Source organism: Spodoptera frugiperda, chromosome 23, assembly GCF_023101765.2.
Source record: "Spodoptera frugiperda isolate SF20-4 chromosome 23, AGI-APGP_CSIRO_Sfru_2.0, whole genome shotgun sequence".
NCBI classification, from domain to species: domain Eukaryota; kingdom Metazoa; phylum Arthropoda; class Insecta; order Lepidoptera; family Noctuidae; genus Spodoptera; species Spodoptera frugiperda.
The window spans coordinates 541889-564572 of record NC_064234.1 but is presented as its reverse complement, the minus strand read 5'-3'; the positions used below and the strand labels follow the sequence as shown (position 1 = coordinate 564572).

General features: G+C 36.6%; 2 protein-coding genes across 2 annotated transcripts in view; one reads left to right on the top strand and one right to left on the bottom strand.

The window, feature by feature from the left end:
• LOC118266881 (caspase-8) overlaps positions 1 to 22684 on the top strand; it is a 404424-nt gene that overhangs the window by 177672 nt on the left and 204068 nt on the right. The gene's annotated exons all lie outside the window — the stretch shown is intronic.
• LOC118267069 (sodium-dependent dopamine transporter) lies at positions 159 to 18788 on the bottom strand. Its single transcript, XM_035580826.2, has 12 exons — positions 18628 to 18788; positions 14043 to 14219; positions 6237 to 6371; positions 4959 to 5113; positions 4761 to 4876; positions 4548 to 4686; positions 4301 to 4435; positions 4116 to 4219; positions 3772 to 4009; positions 3311 to 3539; positions 2833 to 3101; positions 159 to 2542 (listed from the first exon to the last, which is right to left on the bottom strand). Exons 2-12 carry the CDS (start codon positions 14185 to 14187, stop codon positions 2372 to 2374), a joined length of 1836 nt encoding a protein of 611 aa, XP_035436719.1. The 5' UTR covers positions 14188 to 14219; positions 18628 to 18788; the 3' UTR covers positions 159 to 2371.

Below are 22684 nucleotides of genomic sequence, written 5' to 3'. Positions count from 1 at the left end.
AGTTAATCGTAAAGCAAATAAATAAATATTATTCAATTCCATGAGGTTTATTCAGAACGTAGTGTTATTATGATTTATGTCACCAGTACATCATCATAGTCTTCTTAAGTTGAATAATATGTTTTATATGGGGTTGACGATACATGAATAAAAGTCGATTTTAGTAAGTATAAATTTATTTTCTAACAATCAATAGTCATAATGGCTGGTATGACTACCGATGTAACATCAACAACTATAATACGAGTACATATTTAATACATCAATCATTACTAAGATACATCATATTTTATCTAAAATTCTACACAGTTGAGTTGCCTACAGCCTAATAAACTAGACTAGAGGCTAGAAAAAGCATGATTATAAGTATGAAATATTTGATTGGAATAAGTATTCTACATACGAATAATGTCTATAGATGTTGAAAACATGTTAATTACGAACATCAAGAGATTGAAAGCGGAGATTCTACAAACTACACATCGAGTAAGCTGAAGTGTAACGCTTGTGGAGCGTATCATATCCCTAACGTAATGGAAGATCCATTGATATTCAATTCATACTTCAAAAATCGTTATACCATTCATCAGTCCGCATTGCCCAGGACGGAGTGACGAATAGTAATTCAAATAAATAAACTTGGTAAATAAAACACATGAAACACATTATTAAAAAAATGGAGCACCTATACAATTATACACTGAATCTAAACCACAACATTTAGAGTTAAAATGGAGTTAAATATGTGATATTATTGTTCTAACACTGATCGCACTAATTTAAATTCTACTACAGCATAAATAATATCATGTGGGTACATGAACTTTTAGTTCTAACCTATATTCATAATTTTAAGTATTATGAGTGATTATAATAATCATTTTATTGTTTCTATTATCTACACAGCATTTCATTTTCCTTAATTTCTAAGAGTTTATCACTATTATCCTTTAATATAATGTTTAAATGGAGAACATATCTTGCTATTAGAATAGGTACTTATTGGCGCCAAATTATATTGCGCTAGAAACACGAATTAAACTGTCTATGTACTACACAATATGTCATTTATATTGCAATACTACTAATACTACTTCTTATTGTTAATAAACAGCCACATATTTCACTTATATCTTAGAATAGATAAAATCCTACATTTATTAATGCTACCATACACGTTTTGAGTCATAGATATACAATACTACATAATTTTATTTATAAAGGAAAGTTAGGTTTATATTAGGAATAAAATGGATTAGGTAAGCTCAATTATACGGATAGGCGATTAGTAAGTTTCTGAATATTGGTTTATTGTACAACACTACTGGGAATTTTATGATTACCAGATCAAAAATTTGCTACGCGTATATTTTCTAAATGACAATACCGAAGTCCTAACTAGGATTTTTATCTAGGTTGTGGGTGGGTTCAAAAGGGATGTTTTAATTGTTATTGTAAAACTAACATTGAGTTCTCTTTCAAGAATCATTTTTCGTAATAGTAATTGTTCCAGCGTCAACCTTTTTGCTTGATGGGTCTATAAATCTAAACTACAGCTAAAACATCGACGGTTTGCTGAATAGTCGGTTAAACTTACATGCGCATTAGTTCACGCGAAATGTAGCCTAGTCTAACACTATTTCTACTTTATTTTATTAAACATATAATATATCTAAGTGTGAGTAAATAGACATCAAAATATTTCTCCTTATTCTATAAATAAGTAAGTAGGTACACCTACTCATAAATAGGTATATAGCAATATCAATAAATACATAATATATAAAGACATAATACTTATCTATTAATAAGATATAATACGCAATTTTGCTCAATGACCTGTCTAACCTTAACATCTAGTTTCTTCCTACAAAGCAAGAATTCAAGTTTGGTCTACAACTAGGTACATCTATACTACTAAACAGGGGTTGAGTGTATTATATTATAATCCTTATTTAATTACAGCCCTTCACTACTTACCCTTTCGACACCACCTTCAAAACTTACCACATTCAACCTTAACCTAAGAAATAATAAGTCTTACTCATGTCACACTCGGGGAAGCGATAACCGTGGAGTAACAAACATGGAGTGCTATGGTTACACCGACAGTCCCACAACTTGATGCACTCTTTAGAAGCGTAGATGAATGGCCATCTTTGCACTCACGAGAGAAGACAGATTAGATGATGAAGCACAAACACTTGGACGTAACCAAATTGGAAGGGGATTCCTCCCCTATTCTTTTCTTCATAGCAGATGGAGTTTCATGAATGTCAAAGACGGCCATTTACCCAGGCCCCTAGTTCGCTTCTGTCCGGTACGCAACGCCTACACTCTATACGTAATAGACGTCGAAGGAGAGCTGTGCTCAGACGAGCGCGGGTGGTGGTGCGGCGGGGGGAGTGCTCGGAGGGGGGGACGTCGGGGTCACCACGGCCGAGGCCAGTCTCACGCCACCACTCTCTGATACCACCACACCATTGTGGACCGTGCCGTTGCCTTCGGTGTCAGCGTACGGAGTCGTCAGTAGACGTAAACGCTAGAATGAAATGGTAGATCAAGTAATCAAATACAAATTAATTTCCAAATGTAAAATTATACTATGGTCTAAAATTATGTTAAAAACCAAAAAGTGGTAAACCACTTTTTGGTAGTCAGTCATAGCAGGACTACGCGGCTGACTACGTCGTAGTTTCTACGGCGTAGCGCTGTAACGCTGTAACGTAGTCCTGCGGCGTAGCACTCTGACATAGTCAAGTTCTGCTAATTTAGCAATTTCAATATTAATTAATTAAAACAAGTTAATGATGCTATAGGTTTTCGTCATACCTCAACAAAAGTTCCCTTCGCAGTAATCAGCTTGTAGATCGCCACGGTCGGTATGCACATGACGCTTGAGCCAGCTATAGCCCACCCAAGCGCATTAGCCCATCCAGGGTACACGTAGTCTTCATATCGCAGCGGTTCATAGTCCAGAAGTCCGTAAGCAGTGATGAAGAGAAGGAAGGCCGGGGCGGCGAAACGCCAGCAGACGCGCCAGTATAGACCGGGACGGAAACCGATCATATCGCGGATATCCTCGCAAAACCGCTCCGTACCTGATAAAGTAAATCTATTAGAAAGAGAATACTGTATGAAGTAAAAAAAACTTGCAGTAAAGACAGTTTTGTTAAAAATATTGTTATCATCATTAAGTTAGAACTAAGCTTCTTTTGTCATCATCACTTTTTGTTTCTATCTATTGGTCTCCTTGATTATTTCACTCCACCTTGATTATTTCAGTATCTACTAATTAGTAAATCCTCACCATAAATCCAAGACACCGCAATAGCTTCGAAGAACACAGCAACCAAGATGGAGTAGCCAGCAGCGTATCTATCAAGCAGTTGGAAGAAGTAGAAGCCGCCCTTGGTGCAGGAAGCCAGGCCCACGAAGAAGTAGAGAGTGAAGAGGCACGCCACGAAGATCTCACGATGTCGACCGATTGGAGGGAACTCGTCGCTGAGGGCTGTTATTATTGCCTCGGAACCACCGAACTGGGATAGGCAAAACCATAATATTCATAAGTAACGAAACTGTAACCAAATCAACGTTAGATCCGCACGATTGATTTAAATATCTAAAACTTTTTGGTGGAGCAGTCAAGCAAGCGACGACAACGGTTAAGTAAGTCTAAATATGTAGACGTTGTATCGGTTTTTTTTTAAATTAGTTATTGTACTATTTAAAAGCAACCCAAGAACGTTAGACTTAAGGAATAGGACTTACCGAGCTATCCAAACCGAGAGTGAGAAGCATCATAAAGAAGATTAGAGCCCAGAAGGTGGATCCAGGCATGGTCGCGATAGCCGCCGGGTAGACCACGAACACAAGCCCTGGTCCCTCGGTGGCCACATCCTGGACATCTCTCCCTGAAGCGTGGGCCATGTACCCTAGCACACTGAAGATCACGAAGCCAGCTATGAACGACGTTGCTGAGTTGATCACGCTCGTCAGTATGGCGTCCCTAGGAGAAATTAACTTTTGCGTATAGAAGGACCATGGAGATTTTAATGGACATCAACTGTTTTAATTAGGTAAGTATTTTAGACAACGTTTGTAAGAGTACTCACTTATACACATTGTTGTGATACTTATTGTATGACGCGTAAGCCAACAGCACTCCGAAACCAGGTCCCAAGGAGAAAAATACTTGAGTTGCTGCATCCACCCACACCTTCAATGAGGAAAATTTCAAAATGAAATCAAAGCCTTAATTTTTTACAAACAGAAACTATAAAATAAATGCCTTTATTACCTGAGGTTGAGAAATAGCTTCGAAGTTAGGACTGAGATAGTACTGAATACCGGTTGCAGAGCCAGGCAGGGTTATACCACGGACCAAGAGAATTAAAAGTACCGCGTATGGAAACAGAGCTGTAAACCAAACCACCTGAAAGAAAAGAAAATTATAAATACAAGAAAAAATAAGCTAAGACTTTTGATTGACAAAACAAAAAATAAATATTTACAAAAATGTGATAAGACGAGACTATTACTCTTACCTTCCCAGAAGTGCTGATGCCTTTCCAAAGAGAGAAGTAGCAGATGATATAGACGGCGAGCAAGCAGAGAGCCATGTCCCATTTTATCGCGCCTAGGTCGTGGAGTCCTTCACTTCCTTGCAGTTCCAAAATGGCCCGACTAGAAATAGAAAGCCAGTTAACATTTTTGAAAAATCCAATAAAAACGGGAGTTTGATTGAAGTGAGAACTTACTTGAAATACTCAGAAGCAGCTGATGTAAACGGAGTTGTTGGAGGTGGTGCTATGGATCCTGACGAGCTATTATTACGGAGCCGAGTTCTATTCGAAGCTTCCCAGATTGCTTCAAACTGTGTAATCGAAAATTAAATACTCTAAGTAAGCAGCTATTAAAGTCATAACAAAAAAGAAATATAATCTACACAAACTTACGGGTCGACAAGCCGGTGTGTTCCACTCGTTGTCACAGTTGGTCCAGGGAAGCATGGTGGTAAAGGAAGCGAAGAAGAAGCGCAACGCCCACGCGATGATGACATTGTAATAGAAGTCCACGTAAAATGCTATCAGTACCACCGCGTACCCGATACCTAAGGATAAATTAACAACTCTATACTAAAGAAAATCTTACGATGAAAAGTTGTAAAACAATAGCCTCAATAAAATCATTTCGCACTCCCTCGAACGTTCTCAATTCATTCCATCAAAAAATACTTTCAGTGAAAGCGGATTTACCACCTTTCCGGACCATTACCAATTTTATTTCTCTTCAAAAATCATATCGTGGTGGGAGCCACTCAGGGCGCGAGACGTGACAATCGCGTGAAATGAAATCAACGGGCATAAGCCGGCCTCGCAAATCTACCGGAGCCTTTTGAGACCGTATGGGACGAGCACTTAAGGGGAGCCCCGAGAATGGTGTCAATTATGGGTGTTAAGTGCGGGGGCGACGTCCGACTAGACCGCGATCTTGTAAATGACATGTCCCATGTTTTGCATAAAAAGTCTTGAAGTCGGGTGAATTGTTTATCAGTGCGTATGATTGATGGTTCTTGAGTCACAAAACATATGTATATCTTACATATAGGCACATAAGTGAACCCTCACATTACTAGTACCTAGGTACTAAAGGGTTGATCGCACGATAACCTCTGCACAAATCTGTGCAGACGTTATTGGAGTTAAGTAATGATGTAACTTCAATCTCCCTAAAATGCGAATAACTTTTACCATACTCGTACGAAGAAACACCATCCTTATCAGGCAAGAGAATAAAGTAAAGTGGTGCGTACTATAACTCTTGTTCGCCAAACGTGGGGTCTACCATACCGATGACATTAGCCGTCGGGACGTGACCGGTCGGCAATAAATCTGGCGTATGACTCGAACGTGACCCCATAAAAGTGAGTCAAGTAAAGAGAAATCGTACCAATTTAAAATTAAAACCACTTCGTCTTTGTGACTTGGTGAAAGAGGATACGTGGTTAGGATAGTGCTTCTGATAATGCAGGGTCTAGTGAACAGGAGAAATCATGAGAATATTGTACTACGCTTTTTGTTTTATTCAGCCATACCACCAAAACTATATTTTACAGTCGAGCTTTACCGACACATCACAGATTTCATCTTAGTACGAAAATAATACATGTAGAAATTCTCTGTAACTAATGAACAGTTTTTTAAGTCTACGTCATAAAAAAACCTTAAACTTACCTTTAAAGAGTGGTACCAGTCTCCCCCAGCAGGTGATGGCGCCCTTCCGATGGAACTGGCCCAGTGCCAGCTCCATGTAGAACAGTGGGATACCGCCCACCACCAGCATGATGCAGTACGGCACCAGAAATGCGCCTGGTTAACAAGAGGAAGTCGTGTCTAAGGGCCAGTCGCAATAATATAATCTATGTTCTTACAAAATGTGTCAAAATTCGGTAAAGCTTCTAATAGATAGGTTATCGTAAAACCTTAAATTATTTGAGAATTGAAAGTTTTACTTAATGATATGATGCACGACATATGCCCAGATCTTTTTTCTACTCAGATAATAACAATGAACAATACGTAAAATTAAAACTATTGAATTATTAAACGTATAACCGTTCTTTATCCATTTTTACATTTACTATTAAAAGCCAACACAAAGTCTATTCTTTCACGAATCTCTACTGGTACGCGATGTTTCAATAATAACGTACATTTTTCAGTCAATTTCCCCCGAAGAGTACTGCCATCGGAATCTGAGACTTGGCAATACTGTAGCAATAATTTGATATCGGCCCCGGGAGAGAGGCGACGCAAATTGTCTTGTAATTGGCCTTTTAAGGCTTTCGCATTTACTTCCAATACGCTTTTATGAAACTTGAGATGTTCAAGGCATTCCAGCTCATTTATGTAGATTAATTATACGTAGTACTCGAATGTATGTGTTGGTAATGAAATAAATTAGCTTTTACGGGCAGAGCGTTTTGGCATTTTATTTATAGTCTCTCAGAAATCTTGTCGTGACTTTGCCAATATTAAAAAGTAGGTGATACAAGAAATGTGGCTATAGATCTACTTAACATTTAGGAAATCAGACTGATAGGTACTATTAGAGATTTATTCTGCTTTAGTCTTTTCAAAGGACAGAAAGATATATAAATATTCCTAGCCTAGTATAGACTTCCGTTACAAAATGCGTTTAGGTTCTTCGAAACGAATCTATAGATAAACGAGGTCAGGATGGACCATGTCTTGCACGAGTGACGACGCGCGGCTTCCAAGTAAACAGTAAGGCCGCGTTTCCATTGACGCGGAGCGGGGCGGAGAAGAGCTTAGCGGTGCACGAATTGACCAATCACTATGCTCGAAATCTCCGCTCCGCTTCAATGGAATCAGCATGAGCGGGGCAGAGCAGAGCTAGCGGATATTCATAAAAATATATAATTGAGACGATGCGGTGCGGAGGGCAGCGGGGCGGTGCTATGCAACAGCAACACATGGCGGTGCGGAGCACGCGGTGCGGTACTGTACTGTACTAAGACAAATAGTGAATAACACGACGCCAATTAACGTTGACAGAGACATATAATCGAGTACCGAGTTTGTCGAATAAGCACGAAGATTCACGAAGTAACCAAAAAGGGATAAGTAGCGTGTGTGAGGGTGTTGTTTATCGATTTTCTTAAAATCGATTACTACGAAACAAATTACTTATCAAACAAAAATTATTTAGTTTCAATGTTATATTGATGTTTTAAATTTTCTTAAACAGTCGTACTCAAATAGTCGTTAATGATAATTGATATTCAAGTAATTAACTTTCAATTGAGAAAATACTTTCTTTTAGTTTTATTTTCATGTCGAAATATCGTTTATAAAATTAACTATATTTGTAAATCTTATTTAGTTTAATATATCATATAAAAAAAACATAAACTCTAAATGAAAATATCGATTGCGATATTTGATCGATAAAGGGTCTATTATATTTAGACATGGTCACTTCAATATGATTCCAAAAGTATGCTCCGCTCCGCCTCAACTGCTGACCATTTTTCACCGCTCTTCTCCGCCCCTCTCCGCCCAGCTCCGCGTCAGTGGAAACACTGACAACTTTTCACCGCTCTTCTCCGCTCTTCTCCGCCCCGCTCCGCGTCAATGGAAACGCGGCCTTATGAATAACAACGACAATTGCTAAATGACGAACATCCGACATCGTTACTATAATTGAGTATTAAGAGGGATCCCACACAAACAATCTTAGCACTTCTGCTTTAGCTAAAAATACAGAAATTATTCGAAGCCGTTTTGTGACATTACTATGAACTTATAAGAACTTTATTACTCTGAACTAATTACTCTTTCACATTGTATGATTTACGGTTACTTTAATCAACGTGACTTCAACGACAACGCACGGTTCTTAGCGTGATCATGCCTCTCCAATGGCACGCCACTGAGCTCAATCTACAGTTCCTTGCGGATATTGTCATTCCACCTAGCTGGAGCCGATTAGGTTAACTTAATCGTAAATAAAATTTCTTGGGCATTTTCTTCACTACTAATAAATGTGTTTCTTATTAAAATTTTCAACTTAAACACTAAAGATAGAACTTTAGTGTTATATCTATCCACTCATTTTGCTTTACACCATTTAAATGTAGAAGATCAAAGACGTATTCCAACATCAATAGAAGTTGAATAAAAATTCTAGTTGTAAGTACTTTTACAGAGCATCGCGTCTTGCCACCTCATTGTGGGTGGCAGGGAGAAATATAGCAAGGATTTACTTTATTGCCGGATGCAACAGGTCGCGGATAAGAGGGGAATGGAGGACATTCCGACCAAGTTTCTGTAAGTCGACGACGCCGGGGAGAAGTGGCTTCGGAAAATGTTCCGTGTCTCTTAAGTGAGGGGATAATGGGGCTTTTATGGAATAGTGCGGCTTTATGCCATGATAGGGTGGTTTAATTTTAACTGTTGCGTTGCAAATCTGAAGAAATATTTTAGGTACCTACTAGGTGTTACTCTTGTAGTATTATTTTGAAGATTGGTTGTTTTCTGTTAGTATATACACTAGAGTCCGTTTATAATGACATCGAAAGGAATTGACAAACACGTCATAATAAGCGGACGTCATACAAAGCGTTATGTATAAATGAAAATCTTTTTTATGTAAATATGTATGTATTAAGTATTTTAATACAGAAACATAGTATATTTGCATATGTGTAAGACCATATTAAATCAAAATCAAAATTGCACGTAATCAGCAGATTATTATAATAACACATACAAGTGTATTTTTTATTGTAAGTAATCTGTAATTTTTGTCTGCTTTTGTTTCTTCATTTTATTGTAATAACAGACTCTCACACTATTGTGTATAGAAGACATAGCTATGGTCAAATTATCATTTTCAATATTGCTGTGGACAAATCGTGATAATAATTCTGCAGCTTTTAATGCCTCTTCCGCGGTAGGTAATGGGGCTGTCCCGTCGTCGGGAATTAACGAACATTATTGAAGGTAAAGAATCGTGCCGGTCATTATAACCGGACATAATTTATTAAAAATGGGTCATATAAAGCGGCATGTCACTGTAAGGGAAGTCATTATATCCGACTTTTTTATAAAGAATTTTATATGAAAACCAAACTTCGTCATGCAATTACGTTATAATAACCGGTTGGTCAATATAGGCGGAGTCATAATAAACGGATTCTTCTGTAGTAACATTTTGTATCAATGATTGTATGATAACACGTGAGATGTGTGTGATATTAGATCTTTGGAAGCACAATCCATTAAAGCTTGGTAGAAACCAAAGGATTTAGGCACTTTATAGTTCTGTAAATTGCATCTCCAAACAGATAGTAAACAAAAAACCAACAAAGCGCAATTAATAAACGCAGTACGTTCCTTCAACATTAATTTCCGTTTGAAATCGCAACAATAAAAAAACCAAATCGGCTCAAGACTTATTTAATTTAGAGCTACATTTCCTTGGAATCTGTTACGATGGTAAGGTGCGTAATCGAATCGCCTTAGTTCCGAGAGGTCCCCGCGGACCGGAGCCCGGATGATTGGGTATTACGAGATTACCGGCGAGCAGCCGATACAGCTCCATTAAATCATCTACACCGTAAGCTCGAATTGTTTCCAGCTGAAATGTTGATTTATAGACGACTACTGTGATTTCAATTAACTGTTAACTCCATTCCTTTAACATTTCAGTAAATTCTAGTACTAGAAGTGATGTAGCACTAGCTTGAAAAATACAAAAAATGATTATTTAATCAAAGTTCTTTAATACAGCAGAATTGATGATTTTAAAAAGCTCTACTAGTTTCGAGGAACAAAAGGACTCTTCCTCATGAGCAGCGTGCGCAGACGCGACGACGTCCCGTAGATTTTTTAGCTTTTCCCTATTAATGCACTTGAGTAAACCGTGATTTTTAGTTATTAATTTAGTAGTTATTAGAAAAAAATATATATAAAGAGTTTAACATCTGGAAACACCTTACAATCGCCACCGTCGGCAGTCGGGAGTACGCTCTTAGTAAATATCCTGTGTGGAAATAGAACAACTATTCTATAATCGTAAACTTTATTGATCCTATTTCTCACTACGTAACCGACTTTTTAAATATAATATGCACTAAGTTCACATATTTACTGGGCAATACGAACTTTAAATGTTTATTTTCTACTGGATGTCTATTGAATTCAGGTAACATTTTCAAAATAGAACAACGCTACATTTTGGAACTAGCACATAGCTTCACTGACAGACAGACTGACGAACAATTCAATTTGCCCTTTAAAATGTGATTAATTTAGGATTAATTGAAATAAATGCTTTGACTTTCACTTGGATAGAGTAATTCATCCGTTATACTGCTATTAAGTAATGTAAAAGCTACTTATATACATACTTAAGTAAATACTTGTGTGCCAGTACACACCAATCAAACAATACAATAAACTATAATGTCATATCATAAAATTATTGCAGTGTTCGAGGAAGTATACTTGTACAGCGGACGTCAGGGATGATGGATGGTGAGGGTCACATGATGAAGTGGTGGCCCAATCAATTAGTACGGAACCACTGCTTGACCGAACGATGCCATAAATCAGGCCCGGCTCGGAAGGGTTAGTTAGCACGGCTGAGAAATCGTGTAGATGGTCAAATTATATCTATGTTGCACTATAAGTAAGGTGTTTTGATTTTCATAGGAACTTTATAGAAAGCCTAACATGGATACTTGAGAAGTTTCTGTGAAAGTAAGTCTGAAAGTAATTGCCCTAAAATCAGAGACGTATTTTTATTTTCTTACAAAATTAAATACCTGCTTTCGACGATACATTGATATCTCGATTCACTACTACATTTCATAAGGCAACGTGACTACCTAAACTACTAACTAACTAACATTTTTTTTAATTATTTAACTAACGGACTATTACAATTAAATTGTTAATTTTCTTACCCGTCTATCTTATTGTCCTACCTAATTATGTACCCAAATCTAATTATCTGCACTTTATGGTCATCGTATTAGTACAAGAAAATTCCAACTAAGAGCAAGACCATTTAACATGATATAGGAACACAGAGTAGACTGCATCCATTTTCAATATCTCATCGGGCGTTCTAAATAAATTTCCTCTTAGCTCGGCCGGCTCAAGAACAAGATCACATTTCAACAGTTCACGAGAATTGCCATTTAATTAGATCACGGACAGACGCGGCCCGATCGGCCTTTGCGTTGCGAGAGAGGATGGAGGATGACCTCCCCTCTCCATTATCTTATTACCCTCTCCCATTATTACGTTACTAATTTTCCTGCACATCGAGAAGCTAACTAAGTTTTCCCGGCGTAAAGGGCGCGTTTTGATTGTCAATTACTGACTCTTGGACGGCAAAGGGTGGCGACGGACGATCAAAGCATCGGCAGCGCCAGCAACGGATGCAATTAACTATGTGGCAGCAACTTTGTTATACGCGCCCGTGTTTTCAATATATTCTCCATGGTTTTGGAATAAGGTCAGCTCAGAGCTTTTTATTTTTAAGTTGCTATCTTATTTACCAAGTAAGTAAATAATGCTAAAAGTTAGTTAGTTGGCATATCTCATGCCTCTCTCTGGCTTGATCATCTTAGACGGAATTCTTAAAAACCGAACCGAAATATACTGAAATTCCTCCGATTCAGAATAAAGTATAATTGTTTTTGTTATGTCCAGTACACGAACCACTGTAAATTACTTATGTCGTGCGCATTGCTATATTTCTATACATAATTATAAAATATCTTCAACAAACAAATACCAATAACATTTAAACGGCATCCAAACACATCTCATTTGCCGGTTTCCGGGCCTTTGCCTGTCCGGCCTCTAGCTTGAGGCATTTCATTTCCGTTACAGACAACAGCAAAGACGCGCAATCTGCGGAATCTTCCGAAGCCCGGTCATATCGCGTCTTGTCACTTGCAGTGTTTTGTTTTTCATAGTTCTATCTAATATATAAGATTTCCATGTCACAATGTTAGTTACCGTATTCCTCCAAAACGGCTTAACCGTTTTTTAACACATTTTATATGCGTATTCAGGTCTGAAAATCGGCTACTACCTATTTTCGATAGCCCTAAATGACAAGGGTTGTTCACCATACTTTTTTTTAAAATTTTTGATCAGCTAGTTGTTATACATATATTGAATAAATATTAAATATATAGTTTACTTGCGCAATGACGGGTGCTTTAACATTAAATAACGTTTCTGTGTTTGGTAGATTTTTGCGATAAATCGTTGAATAAAAACAACAAGCTTATCATATCTTTTTCCGCAACTTATTAAGTTGTATCGGAAAGTCTCTTTCTAAGAAATTATTAAAGGTAAAGTATTTCCTTTCAAAAAAGCGCTGTTCTCTGACTAGTAAATACGTACTATGGGTACGTACTTACGTAGTTGAGTGTATAACACTATTACATGAACACTCGACGTGCACACTGGCGAATGTGAAGCCTTCAATTAGCAAGCCGCAGGTGTAAGCACAGTGCAGGCCACTCGACGCGCACGAGGCGAGGCGAGGCACAAGGCGTACGATTGTTAACCGCCTATTATGCCTCAAGTGTTCTACAGTCGGCGTTAGCGCGCAATCAGACAGAAGGATCTATGAATCATTTTGTACTGTATCTGAGAGAAAATGCTCAAATTGTAATCTGCAAACTTAAATTAAACTATACAAGTAGCAATATAAATTAATTTGATTGACATACTCCTTATTACTTAAACATGTTCCACTTCGTATCAAAATATAAAGTGATTAATATAATAATTAATATAGGGTCTTATAAATTGTAAGGAAATATATTGGCGGACAAGTTCCTACGGCGATTGCAACCATCATTAGGCGCACTATCTATCTACAGATGTTACAAAATCGGAAATGATTATGATCCAGTATGCAGTCAGAATGTTTATGACGTGACGGAAGCCGTCGGCGTCGTCGAGACGAGAGGCGGACAATTAGCGACGCAAGAGGCACTTAGTGCCATTCAAGGCACAACCGCGCCACTCTAGACACCGACACCGCGTGCTCTAGCTAGTCTAGAATGGATAATTAGGTTAATTGATTATGGAGCTGCAACCAAATTATAGCTTCGTGTGCTGTTAAGTGTATGATGATACCAATATATCTGATGCTAATATTTGATGATCAATGACCAAAGGTTTCTGATATTGTGGCAAAAGTATGTTTGTCCCTCGTGAAAGACTATTCAAACTCGCTGTTAATAATAGGTACTCCTGTTCAAAGTATCTCAAAAAATCCCACTTATGTGGGTTTTCTACAATCATATTTTTCGCGAGTCGCATTCTGAGGCCCATGTTATAGGGAGTGACCAATTTACTAATTCCAAACACGAACAGAACCCGAAGCGCCTCGCTCGGGAACTACGCTGGCAACCGCTTGACCAATAAATCACGCAGTCTCGTGCTGGAATATAATTGTCATTAGAAAGAAGTACTTACCGCCGCCATTCTTGTAGCAGAGGTAAGGGAAGCGCCACACGTTGGCGAGGTCGACGGCGAACCCGATGACGGACAGCAGGAAGTCCACCTTCTTGCCCCATGTCTCGCGCTCGCCGACGCCCGGCGTAGGCGTCTTCAGCGCCATCCTACTGCCCAACCACGGGAATCCGACACACCCTGCAAACAAATTATTCTGTAAAATCTTTTTTTTAATAACTATCGTAAAACTAAATTAACTAAATATCACGGTTTACTCATGTAAATTAATAAAGAATGCCGCGTCTGCGCACGGTGCTCATAATGAAGAGTCCCTCTGTGACTCGAAACTAGTAGAGCTTTTATGCATTAATTTACGGGAGTAAACCGTGATACTTAGTTAATCTGTAAAATGTTTTTGAATGGAAGATTATGTTGCGGCTCTACGATTATGATTACGACCGGAGAAGTATCACCCTCTCACGGAATACCAGAGTGAAGTTATGACGTAATGTTAATGTGTTTTGTCTGGTAAGCAAGAGGACACACAAATCACTATTTTATTGCTATATGGTCATTAATCATTTAATGATTATAGTACTTCTGGAGTTGAAGTGTAGTACATACAGCTATATTCCGGAGCTAGCTGTACTACACTTATGATGTCCGCTTACCATCAAATGTTTAGTAAACTATGTTGCTGGTAGTTTAAAAGAAATGATTCTTAACTTTAACTCTAGTTCTCTTAAGGTAAATTTCTTCGATGGAAAAAAGAATTGCTAAAAAAGAAAGCAATTTTATAATACCCAAGCGCAATTCTTATAAATCAAAACCCAAACACGTTAAAACAACAAGCGGACCAAACTACACCACTTGACCTTTTATTTGAGTGTTAATTAACTGGCCAGAAATACCGCGAGAGCATGGCCCTCCATTACGCCGCGACATAATGAAGTGACAAATGTTATGACGCGCCGCGTGACAGAGGGCGCCACTTCACGCGCCACGCTGACCGCTGACCGCGCTTTGTCACAGGGTTGACGCAATTTTAACTCCAAAGCTTTGATTTCTTTTCATTTCTTTGCCACGTCAGCACGGGGTTGAGTCAAATCAGCTTCTAACTGAAGCGTTAATATGAGTTGTAAAATGTAATAAATGTAGGTAGAGTCCACAGATACTCAGAACGAAAAAAAATCGTAATTTTTCTGGAATATCATTATTTTCTATTCGGTTATCTGTCTGAATTGCAACACCTATCTATCGTATAATCTACTCGTAGTATATAATAGGTACCGTACATATTTTGTCATTACCGTTTGTTATTACTCCAAAAAGAAGTTTGCGAAATATTGTTAAATTCAGTCAGCTGCGGCAACCCTACAGTAAGCTCTCTATCCGGTATTCCCGAGTGGCTGTCACGTTCAGCTAGAGGCGCTCCGATTAACCGATGGTCGATTTAGCAACGAAAAACCATACGTCATAGCCTCAGCGCACCACTAGTCGACAAATTGAATTTCGAACACGACAGATATTCATTACGATGTTTTCGAGTAGTACAGATACGGATGCAATTTTAACTGAAGTCGAGTTTTGTTTGCACAGGTGATATTTGCGCTAAATACCAAAATTATGTAAATTATACCGTTGTATATATATAGAATTACCTACTAAAAGTAAAGTATAATATATATCTCTATATATAAAAATCCACTGCTGTTCGAACCAGGGAAGGTTTAAAAGATGAGAAAATAATATTTGAGGTGGTACAAAGTTTGCCGGGCTAGCTAGTATGAAATAAAATCATCTGGATAAACCTTACGATAAAGATTTTCGGTCACCTTAGTTTCTCTAGAACACCAGAAGTATAATCACAAATATGTGGCCCCACACATTACACGAGGAAAAGTCCACCATTGCAACAATGGTGATAGTATTTTCGGGAAACTTTCTCTCTAAAAAAGATTTAGACAATTAAATTAACTGGGCTTACTACTCTCACCTAACAGACGGGACGAAATAACGTTGTATTTAAAGCTTCGCACGTTGGTGATAAGATTACTACCCCGATTGAGCCGGCCCATTCAAATTAATGGCAGCTAGATTCTACCACCGAATAATACAAGTAATACATAAAAAATATTCTTTATATTAAACAGTCTCAATAAATTCCAATTACTAAATTTGACCCAAACAAACGAGTCAAGGCTTCAAGATAAATAAAATCGTTTAGTAAAAATCAAAACGTCGATGAAAAATGTTTTTTTTGTGACGCAGGTCGTACTACATGCGGGTTATGCTACTCGTAGTTAAACGGACAGACAGCTGAGTCCTAATATGTATAAAACTAGTTTTGGGTTAAAATACTAGAGTTGTATAACAACGTGACTAGCACACACTAAAGTCTTCGAGACTTAGATTTTATTTGTACTGTCATCAGCAGACGACACCGGACAGCATAAAATATGACAAGATGCTTCGCAGCGTGTCCTGATCACAATTCGTTTAGTAACTTTTCTCAAAAAAACAATTTTCTGGTAAATTTACGAATTCTAATTACCATATCTCGCAATAGTCCTGCATCAACCGGGGATTGTCCTTTGGTGTACTTCCATAGTGCATACAGGGATAATCGCCGGCTGATGTCCCATTACATTTAGATCAAAATTGTTCAACGGGCCCTGGAGCGTAGCTCAGGTTTAGTATTTTAGTGTACCTATGATATGATTAATTTGTATTGTATTGTACTGAATGATTAGTTTAGTGCTATCATTACTTATTTATTACCCTCTAACATATGATATTTGGAATGGTAACAGATACACCTACAATATATAAACAACAGTATTAATTATTGGTATGGCGGATAATCAGACGGATCGTAAGCTCGGGTGTCTGATTCCCAGCATTTTTTGAATTTATATTGATGATTTGATTCGGATTTTATTGTAATCTTTACAAAGTCAATATTACGATTTAAAAACTAATGAATTGTCGTAATCGAAGTAGCTACTACATAAATATCATTTGGAAATTAACTTTTGATTGCATTGTTAGCAAAATGGCTGGATAAGTGGTTGTTTGCTCTGTGTCGGTTTTCGATTTCCGTACGGAACTATTCCTTATGTATTCTCAATATCAATCCACACGTTTCATTCTTATTCTTGTATATTGGAATATGTATTAACATGTCAATAAAGTAAACACATTTACCATGGATCACGATCCAGGAGAAAATCCTAATGTGAGACAATGTGAAAAAAGGAACTGAACATAGTATCGCGCTTTTTACATCCTGAAGGATTACTTTACATTAAATTATAAGTATGGAGGCAATTTTCGCGAGGTATTTTTATAAATCCTATGTAATGGAGGAGGATAGAGGGTGAGCTTGTAACCCTGGTCTACTTGTGTTATTATTGAGAATTTTGGAAAGCCGAGATTATTAACATTTCATACGTCCATACTAATATTATAAATGGAAAAGTGTGTTTGTTTGTTTGTCATTTCTTCACGTCGCAACGGAGCGACTTTGTGACATGATTTTTTGTCAATTTAATTGGGGGGGCTAAATAGTGACATAGGCTACATTTTGGCTCTTTCTGAACCACACTTTCCTAAAATGGTGGGGTAAAAGTTTGTATGGAACATTCCGCAATTTTCAAGATAGAAAGCTAAAAATGTGTATTTTTTAATATCTCCCCCAACCTCTCAGAAAATGGCGTACCAAGCCGCGGGGTGAAAATTCGTACCATATTATTTTTCTTTATTAATACTGAAAAATAACTATAAAATGGTAATTAATTATTACAGCCTTTCTTTTGAGATTATTATCTTTTAAATAGGTTGTTTTCGTTCAGTTAATTTGAAATCTAAGAAGTAAGTATAGAATACTATTTCAAACTCACTATTTGAGATTATTGCACTACCTTTGAGATTATTCCACGTAAACCGCTATACAACGTTACGCCTTTTATCTCCGAAGAATTAGGCAGAGGTGCACATTACGACAGAGATTATTGAGCTTATTCAAATACTGAATATCAGCTCGCATTTACAAATTGTTCGAATTTAGTTATTTGGGTTAAGTATGTTGGAAAAAATATTAATTAAAAAGGATATTGTCGCTTGATAGCCGACCGAGGAGTAAATGTTACACGACGTCAGACGAATCATATTATCGCATTGCACGGAATACTGTAATAATGGCTTTAAAACTGAAGATTTAGACAAGATTAAGACAAAAGACGATTTGACGAAAGTAAATACGCAAGTTTTTTTTTAAAGAAAGAGACGGGACTTAAAACACGTTAAGGAATAAATTCTATGAGCGTAGCTGTGGAATAACGAGCCTATCAACTCCTACGCAAACGCGATATAGAAGAGGTAGCTAGAAGAAGTAGCATAAAATGTAAAATATGTATTATCATTAATTAAATTATTAAGAGAAAATGATAATAAAAGAAAACCAGAAAAAATATTTTACTTACATAAAAAAAGAAAGAACCAAATATAACAAACCAAAACTCTATACCTTCCAAATTCAAATAAACCAAAAAAAAAGAATCACAGAAAATAAGAATAAAAAAAATATATAAGGCGTGTTACTCACTTGCGTGTCGGCGGTCGCATTGCCGGCGCCATGTCCGCGCGGCGCCGTGCCTTGGCCAGAGTGACTGCAGACCTCTGCTTTTGACGACATTGGGCGTGGACCGGGAACAAGCCACGCCCAGGATCAAGTCCTCTCAGACTTATTCAGCCTGAAACTAGGGCAGGCTTTATTGAAATCCTTAGGAATATTATTTAAGAAGAAATAATTTCTAGAAAGTTCTTATTGGTCTAGTTTTTCTTATGGATAAGCGATAAGTAACAAGCTACGATTCGTGAGTTATGGAGTTGATTCTTTGGTTATAAAAGGTTATAAAAAGTAGACACAAAACTAATAGGACCCAAATTCAATTCTCAGAAAAGAATTTGAATTGGGTGTTTGATTGGCACAGAAGTCACGTATGTGGCCTAATAAAATACTGGTGGAAATAACTATAACTGTGTTTTTACAGTTAGTTTATTTTCTTCAAGAAATGCTAATGGTGGCTTGCTTTGCTTATACGTACGTTTAATATGTTTAATTTTCTTTTACTTTTGTTGATATCCGACTACACGTTTCAATGTTAGATATCTCACATCTCATTTTGAAACCAATCTCATGTCAGAATAATTACATAATATATGAGGTTTTCTCCAGATAAATTGCCGAAATGTAAATGTGTCTGAGATTATCACCAGAAATCGCTCAAAATGAAATGTATCAATATTAAATAACTTCTACACGACCTATGTAAATGAGGTGATAATATATTCAAGGCTACAATGCTACAACAATTGCGTACCGTACCTTAATCACATTTTCTTACACAATTACATAATATAGTGAACTTTCTTTTTGTGGAAATTCAATGCAAGTAATCAATTAATGTTGGGCGGGCCGCCCTGCTTGACAGAAGGCGGGGATAACATCGCCACGCCTTCCTAGATTCACGCCCACCCATTTCAATCGCGACTTGTCGGTCTATATGAACACTTCTAGGGATTTCAGTAAAATATTTTTATATGTTGAACGTTGGTAAGACGTATATTCAACTTTTTAGGTTTGTATTTTTATGACTTCAACCACTAGTATTGCGATGGAATAATGACTTTCTAATGAACATGTTTAGATAGCAATAATGCAAGCCATGATATGTGTAACCACGTGAAACATTTAAATAGATCGATACTGCAAAATATACTTAACTCGACACCAAACATTATAATAGTGTTATACAACTTGATACTGTACACTTTAGTTAAACATTGAGTTATCAGCGAATTGTAGGCGAAATTTTAGAATACCAATGTCTACTTTACAATCAAAACCAATAATTTTGATTATTTTGTGAGACGGACAAGATTATCTGTATGTACAATTTTATTAAATAGTTAAATAATACAAACGTTCAATGTTATAAGTATATCTAGGAAGGTATTTACGTACCTACTGTCTGTGTAGCCTTACATCAGACTATGTAACGCGGGTGCCGTCGGCCAGTAAATTTCTTGTGAAAATACGCCACGGAATCAGCCAGAAAGTCAAACATAGAATTAAATAGACATCGATTTTTAATTCTATCAACTCTGTCATCATGCTTGAAGTTATCCGCTACAGCTACACTGTATTAATTTATACTGGAATCTAAAATCTCCTTTTGTTTTGTTTTTATTTCTTTCAGTTCAGTTTTTGTATAACATGTTACTTTATCACTTGTGTTTTAAATTTTTATACTGATGAACATACTAAATGTAGCAAAATTGTAACGAACCGTTTACACTACATAATAAAGTTTATAATTATTATAACTCTGGACTTATATTTGGACTTATTATAAATATGTTCTAATGCCGTACACCGCAGGGTAGCGAACCCCGATAAAGACTACGGCGTAGTTCAACGCATTCGCCTACGCAACTGTGTCTACGAATCGTAGCGGACTGGTATAGTCTACGAGACTACGGCGTAGTACGACGCCTACGCAACACGCCGGATTAAGGCGGGGCCAAAATATGACAAGTTTGATATGCTAGTAAGTTAACTTCTTAGTTCAATTTTATTCGGTCTCGAAAAATTGAGATTGATGTAACATTTAGTATGAAATAAATCATGAAGTAGGTATTGATGAATATGTGCCTAATATGGCTACCCTGGTCTACAGCAGGTTGCGTCTAGATCAGACATTTCATTGACAAACATTAAAAAAAATATATCAATAAAATATCGTATTAATAATACCTAATGGTTTTAATGTAATGTACCGTAGAATATAAACTTAAAACGTTATTGGCCCATTTTCACTATAAATAGACAACAAAATGAAATAGCACGTTTCGTTTTTTTTAAATATCGAGTAAGTAGTATCTAGTACGCTTGTAATAACGTAAATAAACAAACTAAATTGTGAATTAAACAGTAAATAAGACACAGATATCTAAACATAAAGAAATAAAGTATTTTGTGGTACATAACAGAATTCCATCTGCCGCCGGCAATAAAAATTATGAATTAATAAAAATCATAATAAAAATGATGACAGGGTTTGAAAATTAAAAATCGACTTAGTCCGTCAGTTAGGTATTAGAGACGTATTTTTTTATTTTGTCAACAATATTTAAATAAAACGAATCAAAGTTTAGGAATGGGAGCAAATACGTCATTTCTACGTATACATATAAAACGTACCCAGAAGCGAATATATCTTCGAATGTAAGTTTTTTTTTACCGTTAGTAAATAAAAAAATACGTGCCTAATATTTTAAAGTACGTACAAGACGGACATTGAAATGAAAATTAGTGGTCTACCTTATTCAAACAACAACCACGCATTTTTTACCGCAAATTGTTATCTATGTAGGACTTTCTTATATCTATGCTATGTAGTCACAGAAAATAGATGGTATTTCTCTGTACTGTGTATGTAGTATCTATTTAAGTAGTAGGTAATTAAAAGGTATCGAAGTTAAATAGATGCATTTAAGATGGGTCTCAATACCAACTTGTGATAAGTGCATTCAGTATCTATTTATTAATACGTGATGCAAAAACTTTGGACCGCTTTTTACTAAAATTGCGCGGACGTAGGAGCATAAAATTTGGTACACTTATAGTTTATATGTAGGAGAAATGCAGAACGCTAATATTTTTCAAAAATAATGCTTATAAAGTACATTAAATCAATAAATAAAACATTACACACACATGCATAGTATCTGAACGCATTTAACAAAACGTCAAAATCGATAGACATTGCGATGATATTCTCACGTCTCATATGAAAAGAGTTTGTTTGAGTTTGAGTTAAATAAAAATTATCCTTGAACGTATGTTAAGTGGTATTGTAAATTAAATCGTGTATGGTTGAATTTCGACCACTAGGCGACCACTAGTTTTCATAAATAGGCTACATTAATTTCTTTTTATACAATGTAAAATCGATCAACACTTACCTCATGGTAATGACGTGAAGTTCTAGCGCAATGTTAGGTTTTTGGTTTTAAACCATTAACGCCCCATTGGTAGGTAACTTACTCATAAAATACTAGGAGTTCGCGTGAATCTGTTTCCTAAGACAAAAAAATATATTTAAAACACTTTATATTTAAAAGCCTTAAAAAAATAAACAACGTTGTTTAATCATTTCATTAACGCGATAACTTCTTAGAAATTAATGACGCCATCTTTTTGAAAAACGAACAATAGATTCTACATATCTATGAATTTGATTTAAATAAAAAAAAATGTTAATTCAGCCAGTATCTGCGTATAAGAATAATGTATTATTTAACTCTGACGGGTTTACGCCAGCTGTACTCAGAGTCATTTATTGATTACTTAGCAAATAGCAATTGTTTTCGGAACAAAATTGTTACTACGTAATAGTTTAAGTAATCATTAATTTTTATTTAGCATTTTTGAATTATGAATAAAGTTTTATTTTATTTTTATTAAATGTCTCTGAGTTCGAGTTTGTTTTACGTTTAACGAAACGAGACCGCGTTAGGTGCTCTTATCAATTGGTACATTGAACCTACTCACACTTACTACTCACTATTCGCGTTGCACTATACTGCGTTAGTGC